Consider the following 12,694-nt stretch of genomic DNA (forward strand, 5'->3'; position numbering starts at 1 on the left):
CAGACAGATAAACTTACATTAGCATTCGTAAACTATAGTTAACAACAGTTAAATATAGTTTTACAGATGAAAACTATACTTAACGAATTGTAAACTATAGTTTACGGTTTGTAAACTATAGTTTACAGTCGATAAACCTAGTTTATCAATTGTGAAACTAGGTTTAGCTCATTTTTGTTAATTTGGCGTGCCATATGTAAAAGTTAAAAGTTTTTGCAGTTTCCTAACAAATTGTAAAAATTGTAATTATTTCTTTGTATTGTATAACGAAAAAAATCAATAAAAGAAAAAAATGTCTTTTTTTAGCCTTTTTCTCGGATATGGCATGATGATTATATATCATCAATTTTAGTATAACGCCCTCAGGACGTTAAAAGGATTTGAACACGTGACAAACTTTGATTCATATCTCAATAAAACTAAAAATTACGCACATTGGTGTTTTCTGTCTACATTTCATTCATTCATCTGTCAAAGAAAAAAAAAGGATCCACTTTTTAATATTTTACGTACTGGGTGTATAATTCACCAACTGTTATAATAAGAATTAAACTTCAAGAGCTAGATTCATCTAGTAGTCTGTAGATGAGTTGTCATTTTTGACTCACCGAAGAAATTTTTTTAAAAATCCGCCAAGGTTTGGAGAAAAGTCATATTAAGCTAGCAAAGATGTAATTAACAAAATTTTATCATGATGGTTTCATATTCATTCCTGACAGTTTTTTTTAAATAGAAATTACATGTGTAAGTGCCTTTTCTTGTATAAATTTCGATTTTTCGGGTTTGAGAAGCGCCCTCGAGCGGATGATGAAATTACAATATTTTTTTTTAAAAACACGAAGCGTTATAATCAACAAAAATACCCCCCAAAATTGAGAGAGGATGGTAATCCCATGACTAGCGAAGATGAGTAGCAATCCGTTGCTGCTGTTTTTCTGGCTTTTTCTTTTCTCTCAAAAATGCGCGCTTCATTTGTTCGCAAAAGCTTGCTAAGTTTACCTCTCTGTTCAAATAGATAATTGCAGTCGCTCTAAAACCATTATGGTTCATAAATTAATTTATAAATCTTAAAGAAAAAACTTGCATAAAGAAGATAACACTTAAAAAGTGTAACAAATTGTTTGGTCACCAAAGTCTACAGAATGATGTTACCCAGTTAAACACAGCACGATTACAACGAATTAGAGAATATATAGGCTGTCGTTTTCTTAAAGTCAAACAGTACCCAAAAGAAGACAACATATTTTATTCTCCTAAATTATTACATGTTACGTACATTTTAATTGTTTGCTTATGTTATATTTGCAAAGAAGGTCGTAATATTACGCACCTGTAGGCCAGTCATCTCATAGAACCAGATCACAATGATGTCGATGTGTTGTCTTTTTCTTTTCTCGGTAAGAATTGATTTGCCAAGTGTTTATGACTAATCGAACTTTATAAAAAAAAAAATTAAAATTATTTAAATTGATATAATTTATAAAAAAAATCTCTTTTTCCAAAGTTTATCATGAATTGTTTTGCATAAAAATTACGATTTAAAAATTGAACTTATGAATGTACTTACTTTTCATTGGTCATTTGAATTTTTTTTCAGTAACAATCTGATGGTACAAACAAGTACTCTTAAGTTGCAATTAAAACTGCTAGAGTTTCGGATTGACATTATCTATTGGGTTTTTGGAGTCCAGGTCTTCCATCACATCTAGTGCACTTCGTTTTAAGCAGTCCTATTTTTCCCATGTGAAGCAGAATTTATTCAAAGGTTTTTACACGAAAACCCTTGTGCTGGCCTTCAACTCGACATTTAGATATATTGACAACGTATTGTCAATTAACAATAGTTGTATTTCCATTTCTGATATGTCGACATGATTTATCGTGGTGATTTTGATAAAAAATCACAGAGTCTGACACATCTGTTTCGTTTTTGGATATCTTGTTATGAAAAATAAACGTTAATGGCAAGTATATTACGACACAGTTTTATAAATCAATGATATAGTGATGACTTTCACTTTTCAATCGTCAACTTCCCTGACTTATGCAGCAATTTATCCTGCAACTACCCCTTGCATTGACCTTATAAAGGTAACCTAATAAACCAAAGCTTTATCCGGTCACTGCCCTAATAAAGCCTCGTGGATGTATTCCGACGTTCTAAAAGCATTGTGACGTCATGTTTATTGCAACGTTTACGCCATGGCGTCATAGTTTCAACTGCAGGGATGTGCCTAAATCTGTCGGAAATAGCTTGTTTTGGACGTTTAAATGTAAAATTGTGTTGCAGGATAAACAAAATACATGATAACTGGGAACGACTTTACTTTACCGGTCCCCAAAATAAGGCGCCAAAATATATGAATGCCTTATTCTTTACTCTTATATAGTACGACGGCGTCAGCCGTCGTAAAAATGAAAAATAAGCGTTTTGGGGCATTTTTGACCACAAATTCGTAATCTTCGTCAAATTTTACAACAGAATGTTACATTAAAACACTTACGTTTACATAAAATAAAATCAGCTGTTCTCTAAAATGCCGTTGTCATCATTGCGCGTGCGGAGTATGCGCAGTAGATTGACAGGTGAATTTGTAAACAAATGCACGTTGCGATATGCCATACAAATTGAAAGACCTTTGGAAAATATTTGAAAATGTCGAAATAATTATTGACTGGTTAATTCAGTTAAATTTATTAATTAATCTGAAAGACTGTGTGTGCAAATTTTGTGACTTTGGACGTTTTGGATTACGAAGGGACACTTCATTCAGTCGGGATTGTTACGTATGGAGATGCTCCAACAAAAAGTGTCATAAAAAAGGTTTCAATTCGTAAAGAATCTTGGTTTGAAAATCACAATTTAACCTTAGAACAGATCCTGTATATTACATATTTCTGGGTTCACAAGTGTAACCAGGAATTTGTTATCCACGAACTTATTACGAACGAAATTAGTGAGAGAACCATAGTGGACTGGTACAATTATTCCAGAGAGGTGTGCGACGTGATTTTACAAAAAAACGGAAATAACATCATTGGAGGCCCCGGAATTATTGTCGAAATCGACGAAAGTAAATTCGGGAAAAGAAAATTCCACAAAGGTAGGCGTGTCGACGGGGTTTGGGTCTTTGGTGGAATTGAACGGGATTCCAAAAAGTGTTTTTTCACTACTGTTGAGGACAGAACAGCTGACACATTAGTTACCATCATAAAGCAGCACATCAAACCCGGAACTACAATAATCAGTGACTGTTGGAGGGCCTACAGTTCCCTAAACTCAGAAGGTTTCACTCACCTGACTGTCAACCACTCTATTAACTTCGTAGATCCCGACTCCGGTGCTCACACAAATACAATAGAATCCACCTGGAGAGCTCTCAAAAAATCCCTACCCAAAAACGGATCCCAGAAAACGCTCTACGACAGTTATTTCTCCCAGTACTGCATACGAAAGTTGTATTTAAACGACTCCCCAGACCCTTTCCTTCGCTTTCTCAACCTCATATCGGAAGTTTACAAACCCAACATAGCCGACTTCATCTCTGATACCATTCCGCCTTTAAAAAAAACAAGAACGCCACTAGTCGACCTCAACCCAACCCTCAACAACAGCCTAGATGATTTTCAGATTTAAGGTAAGATTTATTTGTTGTTGATTTACAGGAGACATTTTCGCCAACTTTTTACAAGCGAAATCAAAATGGCCGCCGTAAACACCGGAACTTAGCAACGGGTGTGACGTCGGAGTTTTGCGCGTGAATCTAGATGCTGGGGACCGGTAAAGTAAAGTCTACCCGATAACTGTCTTGAAATATAAGCGATATTTGGGCTCGGGTCGAAAACGTTAGAGGGCTCGGCAAGCCTCGCCCTCTATCACGTTTTCTTACCCTCGCCCAAATATCGCTTATATTTCAAGACAGTAACCATGTATTTTATATATACCCTGATCACCTGCACACGAATTCTATATTTCTCTCATGAATCTTACGCAAGAACCTGTTCTACGCATGAACAATTTCAAAAACGAGTTTTGACAAACATGTTGATGAAACATGATTATCAACCTCTCATTTAAAGTAATCATTCCGTAACTTCCATAGATAAGCTTATGCTATCAAAAGTTTGTTTTACCAATAAAAAAAAATATGTCTTTGACAGCTTTTCCTTGGACAAAGTCTCTCAACTCAATACAATACGGACCACCTACGAAGTCTATTGAGTTATGGTAAGCATACTTCACACAGCTGCTACACTTTTTTCTTCAGGGTTTTACATGCTATTCTATTTCAAAACATGCCATACATGTGTCTGTGTATAGCCCTAACGTTTTGCATTTACATTAATTTTAATATTTGTCAGATCTATTTAGATAGTTTTCAATAAACAAGTTGTGATAACAGTTGACAAATTACGAAATTATTATTTACAATTTACATATTTATGTTTATATATGCACAGATTTGAAATTATAATCCGTTTGTTTTCTTTAAAATTTCTTTTTAAATATTGACATACATTGTATAAAATGTATACTACGGTGATAACGGATAAGTGTACGATACTAGTAATTGTTTTACAGCATGTGAAAGGCAGGTAATTTACCATTTTTAGATTGTTCCTCCGATGGAAGTATAGATGTCAGAGGAGTTCCGGATGGTTATACGGTTACCGTTATCAGTACAAGCTGTTCCGTGTATCTGACGTCTCCGGGGGAATATAATATTCCTTCTATGTGCAAGGTAATATTTATTCCAAGGTGAAGTTTTATTTGAAATAATGTTAATTTTGAAAACACTTTTTGGTTAAATTTGCTAGTTGTATAATGTCAAAAAACGTACTAGCTTTGTTATTATTGTTAAAAGGAAAATTTTTTTAAAAAATTTAAAATTGTCAGTATTTCCTTCGCTTCAATCATTAGCGTATTTTCAAGCAGAAAAGGATATATATGTATGTTTTGATTAGGTTGAATGTAATTATTTTTTTAATTATCAGATGTCACAAAATTGAATAGCTAATTAAGCGACTGTTTGCTTTTGCTTGCATAGTTTAATGTGTTTCAATCAAATTCGTTTTTTTTAATTAAGTTAAGGTATGATAGCTTTGTCATTCTTACAAAATTAACTATGCGAAACTCATTCAATTTTTTTGTGCAAAATTAATTTATATATAAGGACTTTGCATTAGATAACCATCTAAGATTTACTGTCAATTATACCAGGATGTTCTTTTTGATAGGCAAGTGAATTTGATAAATCATTTGAATGAGTATGTCAATTTATCTAGACTTACGACTACTGGGGATACAACCACGGATATCCTTCTGAACTAACTTCGTCATACCCATGGTACCACGGCTCTACCCCTAGTTATTGGTACCAGTCCACTACCTCTGACTATTTCGGTGAGGTTGACATTGCTGTTTCTCATGGCACCCACGGTGGGATTGTGGGTGGAAAGGACCACCACGAGTTCCGTTTGATCTGCGATGGTATACACACCAACGGAAAATTGTACAGAGTATCTGATGGGATACGTGAAGTGTCGAAGTAAGACAGCATAAAACTTAATGCCTAATATAAATTTTAAATATGCCTAATAGGAAGTTAAAAAGTCATCAAAGAAAACAAACAAAAGAAAAAATACCAAATCTTCTAAGTTGTTTGTTCACATTTTTAGAACCATTTCACGCTTAGTTTGGACTTTCAGTAGGGCGTGGCATTCTCGACGTTACATATAATTAGCTTCTTAATTTACACAGCTATTCTTCACTGTAGAAATATACATGGGATACAATTTCGGCAAATGCCAATTAGTGTATCGAATAACCAATTACATTGTCTCATCCTGCAAAGAGATGGAGCTTAAGTCGTCTCATCGTTGTCAACAACAATTTAAAGTTCCTGATGTTATTAATTTCTTAACCAATGAAAATCTATTTGCCACTTTACAGGCGTAAACATATAGCGCCGAGAATACCACGCCTTACTGAAAGTCCAAACTAAGCGTGAAATGGTTCTACATTTTGAATTTTTCCTGTTGAAAGCCTATGTAATTTGAAATGTATCCGGACAACCACTAAACACGTCCAGTTTGTTTATGGTCTCTTGTATATATATTCCAATTTGCAGCCCAAGTGCCGTGCCGCCAACACTTTCATACAGACAGTTGAGAGCTGGTTACTACAATTACCCAAGTCTACGTTTAACTAACAGTGGAGGATCTGACATTTACTACACACATACCGGACAAATGATTTATCTTCTCCTCTCCTCCAATGGTGAGCACAAATAAATTAAATAGTACGCAAATTACATGTAATTATTATTTGAATTATTAGACAATTGTGAATAAGAAAAAAATCTTCAAAAGAAAAAAAAATCACTATATTACAGTAAAGACGGTTTTCAGTGCTATTTCATAGTGGACGACTTTTCCCTTTCCTCTTTCTCCCCACTTTTTAAATAGTGTTTGACCTTGCAGACGCAATGAGATGATGGACCAGCATAGTAATGAAAATTTCGGCTTCTTAAGAAAAAGGGGCGCCCCTTACGTTCTACTAGCCTGCATGATACTAAGAAAATTGTAAACAAATCTAAAACATTTAAAAATCTTTAACTTGATAAGAACAGCTTACCGGTAATTATTTATTTTTTAGATCCTCGCTATATCATTCGTCCAGAAAACTGTTCTGCACAGGATGGTTATAACTACTGGAATTCTAATCGAAGAATTGAACTTTTCAATGTCCATCATTCTGGGTAATTTACTCTTAAAATTTGATTTTAAACTTCATAAGTCGTACTAGTGTCAGACAGCCAGTTACATGTAACATATATTAAAAAAAAAATTGGGGCTTTGAAAATCTTATATAAAATATAAAACAAAGGCGGGGAGAAAACGGGGAAATTTCGATTAAATTAAGATAAAAAATCAGAAATGAAACATTTTGTAGATGTCTCTTGGAGCCGTATCTAATGGAGATGTTCACCACTGTGGGTCACGGACAGAGTAGTGTTAGGGCACCTGTCTATTCCTTCCACTTCGCAGGTGGCAGTGATTACGTATCTTTCATCTGCAACGTAAGAATATGCAGCAAGACGTCATACAATTGTGATCTGGTAATTTTTATTATATATATTGTACGTCAATGCTACACATGTATTTTGCTTTATAAAAAGTGTGGAAATTTACACCATAACACCACAGGGGCCGGTAACATACTGTTTTTGATTTTACGTAATCACGATATATATACAAAAAAGGAAAGGGAATTTTGTATACATATAGTGATTACGTAAAATCAAATACAGTATGTTACAGGCCCCTGTGCATAACACAGACTAGGGTGAAAGATTACGTTTTATTTTGACGTCACAAACATTGAACGCCATAAATGTGCAACGTCAAAAGCCAAAATAAAAAAAAAAAATCACGCTCACTTTGAATAGAAGCTGTTGCATATTGGCTTGTAAACTGGCATGCTTATTCAATTCGTTTGCACACTCCGTTGCAGTTATAAAACTATATCTTTAAAAAAAATATTCATTGCTTAAATATAATTATATGTAAACAGAGGTGAGTATAAATATTTTCATCAAGTATGCATTTGTAGTACAACTTTTAAAAAGATATCTCTTGTGATTACTAAGCCTAAAGCTTGTTAGAGAGTCTTTGATTTTTTTGAATACTGGGCATAGTGGATCAAGTCATATTACAACAAAATATTTAATTCTCGTGTTTAAAAATGGTGTCCCGTTTTAAGCACACCTGTTTTGTATCAATACGAAGCAGAATTTATTTAGAAACTAATACATTAGAAGATGGAAACACTTGCCGTGGACTTCAATTCGGCACTTAGATATATCAACAACTTATTATTAATTAATATTATACCTCATTTAAATAATGATATCAATATTTCCTATTGATTGTAGTGGACCCAGAATAAACTACACATGATGTGTAATACATTACAAAGTCCACTGCAATGTCTTTGAAGTTTCTTTCATATAAATGTAGTGATTACAGAAATTGTAATTTGGTCCTTCCAAAAGTAACTCTTCATATATAACGAGAATAAGTCAGAGACGTATTGTAATACATTTTCAGAATACCTGTAAGTCAAAGAGATCCCAGCGTGAATCAGGCGATGAGGGGGCACCTGCACACGAGCTCTCTGTTACTATTCAAGTTGGCCCTGCATCAGGTACGACCATTTCATTAAATGGTTTAAAGATTTTTTTCAAAAGAAAACTTAATATATTATTTCCAGATACAGTATAAAAGCTTAATAAAGTACGTATTTGAGAATAAAGCTTTTCGAAATTATTGTATACTTTACAGTTACAATTTAGGATTACTTTTCTTTTCAGGGGGAAGAAAATGGTTGTTAACGCCAGTTCTTTTACTGCTTCTTCCGTGTATCAGTTTTGTATTGAAATTATGATTATAGGTCATAAATAGTGTATTACGTGACGTATGAAACTCTTTCAAAGACCTTGCAAATTAATCTGCAAAAGATGTTATAAAATTTGTTATATAAATAAAATGTATTTTAATTAACTGTTTATTATATGTATTAAAATGGTGTTAGCAAATTAGCAGTATACGAAAAATTATTCAGGTAGAGGTCTAATTATATTTAGGGCATTTAAGGACATACGCAATGTAGTTTGAATTTAATTGACTTTTCCCCTCGAGTTGAAGAGTTTCAAATGCTAAAGGAACTCTTTGCTACCTTTCAATGGTTATTGTGCTTTTGTGAATGTCTTTTAAAACAACTTTGGATAAACAAAACATCAATATGTTAAGTAATTTTGTTAAATTTCTCTCTGAAGAATACAAAAATTTTCATCAATTGACATCTTTTCAAAACCGCTGGTAATGTATGCTGATTTTTTGTCTATCTACCGGAGAACCCTAGAAGATTTATCAGAATCAGACATTTCACTGCACAAAAAAGCAATGTGTAAAAACAGCATGAAAAAACAGAAATCTAAACTAAACACTCCTAACGCTGTAAATACTTCAAAATTGATCGTTTTCTTCTAAAACACCTTCAACAACAAAATATAATTCCTGGCTTAATTGCTTGTATGAAATTTAATGGCGGTTATTTCATTGAATATATATAGTTCTATAGGTTTGCATTGTAGAATCCAAATTTAATATAAGAACTTTAATGTGCAGTATAATGCTATTAGAAATAAATGTTCACTCTGAAGGCTTCTACAAATATCAGGATCAAACCTCCTGAAATACAGAGATAAAGATAATATAAAGATTTCATTAAGTGATGTCAAAAATGTCAAAGGTCAGATTCTTCTGATTATTTTCCAGGTTGTTTTTTTCTCTCTTGAATATATGTCTCTAAAGAATACAATATAAAAATAATCAAAAGGAGTGCGACATAAACGACAGGAACGAGATAAACAAATTGTATTCGAACCTAAAATATATTTTAAGGACATACGCAATGTACCTTACCTACTGATAATTTTTCAAGATATACTTATTTTAAGATTAAATTACCATCAGATGTTCATAGAAAAGTATATTTTGTAGAAATTACAATTCACAGTCGCATGGCAATAGAACATTCAAAATAGATTGTAACTGTTCTATTCATCCCGTTGCTTGTATAAACCTCTATAATATAAATACTTTTCCAAAAAAAAACCCATAATTATGGCAAACCATGCATAGATAGATTAAAAGATAAGACAAGATCTTTCATTATATGTTTTTTATGTTTCATATGCTTTTGTAGAAAAAGTTAGGAAAATGCAGATATACACTTTTGGATTCTGTTTTTAACGGCTTCTCATTAATTATACCATTTATTGAAATTGCTCAAGAAACCTTCTATTATCAAGGAAAAATAAAGAAAAATGGGGATGATAATGAAAAAGACGTATTGTATACACAATGCAAATCAGCAAAAAGGGCATAAAACAAAGACCCTGGAAATGTTACAAGTGGGATCAGGTGCCTAGGAGGAGTAAGCATCCCCTGTTGAACAGTCACGTCTGCTGTGAGCCGTATGATTGATCAAGTAGACTTAAGTTTCAACCTTTTTGCTTACTTAGGGATACATGTATACTTGTATATACTATCTCTATAATACTAACACTATAACATTGACGTCGATGATAAACATCATGCATCAAATAAAAACTCCTAATTTATTCAAAATTAACAACTTTGCTATACATATATATCTATCATGTCAACAACAGATGTAATGGGAGGGAACATCTTATAGTACTTTTGCACTCAAGTTGTTCAAGTTGTTTGCCTGGTATAAAACGTAACGGCTGATGAGCATAGACTTAGTATTTACTTTTCAAATGATGGCTGGGGTTATAAATCAGAGTTTAGAAAACTTCTCCTTTCCCACTAGTAGTCTAGAGTCTATTCTAGAACGGAAAATTCTAGTTTCATATTCATGGAAGTCGGTGTGCCTGCTGTAAGCTTATTTGGATTAGTGGGGAACGTTTTAAGTCTACTCGTACTGACAAAAGAAAATGTCTATTGTTTGACTACTATGGAAAAAATCATCGCATATTGTTTTGATTGCTTTAGCTGTGTCTGACTTTATGTTCTGTTTACTGGCCCTTCTGTTTACTACACTTCCTCTACAGGAAACATACCGAGAGCGAAATATAGTTTTGTACTATCACTGGCTTAGAAATGCTTTCTTCAGTTTATCCATCATAAGCAGTACAGGGTTAATTGTGATAATGGCAGGTGAGAGATATCTAGCCATCTGCCATCCATTCCAAGCCAAGGCCGTAACTACCATTGAGGCAAGTGAGGCAAATGCCTCACTAAATATTTAGAGTTTTTTGAAAAGTGAAAAAGCTTTACATTGTACTTATGTGTGTCTTCGTGCAAAATTAATATTTTCAACTTTTATTTCCATTTCTGTAAATCGTTCATCTCACCAGGTGCCTCATTTTCATTTAGAGCGCATGTAAAATTTAATTCAAAATGTTTATTTTGTAAATTGTGCAATTATTTAACACCCCTTCTAAGAATTTCTCATTCATATTGAAACACTTGCCGATGGAGGGCTGCAAGTTTTAAATCTGTACTGGGCTTTCAGGATCACTGAAGATGATTGAACAGTGAGAGGTCTTTTTTGTGCCATTACTTACTGTGACATAGGATCTCGGTTTTTACGGTCTCATCCGAGGAACCTGTCTCTACATCCCGCAGCGGGATTCGAACCCGTGATGTAGTCTGCGACTTTAGAGCACACGCTCTAACCACTGCGCCATGCGGGCGACAATTCAAAACGTAAAAACTTTTTTAAGATTAAATATTTTATTAAATAATACCCAGGTTTCAGGACCTCCCTCCCCTTGGAAACCTCAATCACTCGTCATGAGGTACTATCCTTGCCCCGTCTGAGACTAGGAATGCCCAGCACCCTTGCCTCACTAAAAATTTGAGCCTAGTTACGGCCTTGCAAGCCTGAAAGCTGGTATCTCTCAAAAAAACAAAACTTGCTATATTTCTTGTGCATATGCTCTGTTTTCTGTCAATAATACCTTTGTTTTTTTTAATCGGAAATAGTGGAAACAATATGCCTTGATCGTTCCCGGGTGTACAAAATCGAAAGACGTAAAAATCCGAACGAGAAGAATGATATGGTCAATAGTTTTCGATTTCATTCCATGCTGTGCTCTTTTGTTCTTATATAAATATTTGTCTCATTTGGAAAATTCGCAGAGCACAAGGAATACAAAAGAAAATGACTCCAGGGAGAAGTAACAATGAATTTGTTATATATTCCTCTGCAATGAAGAATTCGGACGACCAGGGCACTTGTGTGTCCTCAAAATCTCCCAACAACTCTAGTGGTTGTCCTAAAAGAAGTTTTGAACAAAGCTCATTGATACAAAATAGAAAACAAGGAATAGTTCCACACTGGAGAAAGAGTCCTGACACAATTCTCGACAGTGTACCTATCATTCTGTTGGCAGTAGTTATTTTCTTTTTAATTTCGTTTTTCCCATCAGAAATCATCAAGTTTATTTATGAACATATTCACATCATTGACCGTATTGGTAAGAACAAACATTACGAGGGGCGTACAATAAATAATGTCATGGGGGCTCGGAAAGAAATAAAAAACGCTTCCCTATGACTTTGTCTTAATGATTTAACTAAAATATTTTCTTTCAATTAAAATGCATATCCGTAACATTTTCATTCAATTTCTAATTGTTTTTCGAACACATGTTTTAGTATGACCTTTCGTATACTGGAATACGGCAGATCCTATGATTTGCTGTACTTGTTTTTTTCTTTCTGATATATGTTTTTCTAAGTTTAGGAAATGAAAAAAGTCAAAGATTGAAAGATCTGGCAAATTTTGTTGGTGTGACAAAACATTAACTTCCTGTTTATCCCCAAACTCCTGTAGCCAGGTGGCACATAAGGCAGCCACACAGTCCATCCACTCAGTCTCATCCTTTGCTCTTGTTTCTATTGCCTTCCACGTCCGCCCTATCTCTTTCATCTCTTTCTCTAATGTTCTCCGCCATATTGTTTTTGGCCTGCCCCCTTTTCTCTTGCCATCAGCCGTCCAGATTGTGCTCTCCCTGGTGATGTTGCGTTGGTCTTTTCTGAGCACAGGGACGACCCATCTCCACTTTCTTCTTTCAATTTCCTCCACAATGTC

General features: G+C 34.1%; 1 protein-coding gene and 1 pseudogene across 1 annotated transcript; both read left to right on the plus strand.

The window, feature by feature from the left end:
* Positions 1-1,290: 1,290 nt before the first annotated feature.
* On the plus strand, positions 1,291-8,522 carry LOC134258799 (uncharacterized). Its single transcript, XM_062741383.1, has 9 exons — positions 1,291-1,397; positions 4,162-4,228; positions 4,615-4,742; positions 5,287-5,549; positions 6,132-6,280; positions 6,659-6,761; positions 6,956-7,121; positions 8,113-8,209; positions 8,376-8,522. The coding sequence occupies exons 1-9, from the start codon at positions 1,365-1,367 to the stop codon at positions 8,447-8,449; spliced, it is 1,080 nt and encodes a 359-aa protein (XP_062597367.1). The 5' UTR covers positions 1,291-1,364; the 3' UTR covers positions 8,450-8,522.
* A 1,830-nt stretch (positions 8,523-10,352) lies between these two features.
* Positions 10,353-12,157, plus strand: LOC134258798 (growth hormone secretagogue receptor type 1-like; annotated as a pseudogene).
* The last annotated feature ends 537 nt before the right edge of the window (positions 12,158-12,694 follow it).

Source organism: Saccostrea cucullata, unplaced genomic scaffold (genome assembly GCF_032062105.1).
Source record: "Saccostrea cucullata isolate Sc308-1 unplaced genomic scaffold, CSIRO_AGI_Scuc_v1 ctg6054, whole genome shotgun sequence".
Classification (NCBI taxonomy): domain Eukaryota; kingdom Metazoa; phylum Mollusca; class Bivalvia; order Ostreida; family Ostreidae; genus Saccostrea; species Saccostrea cuccullata.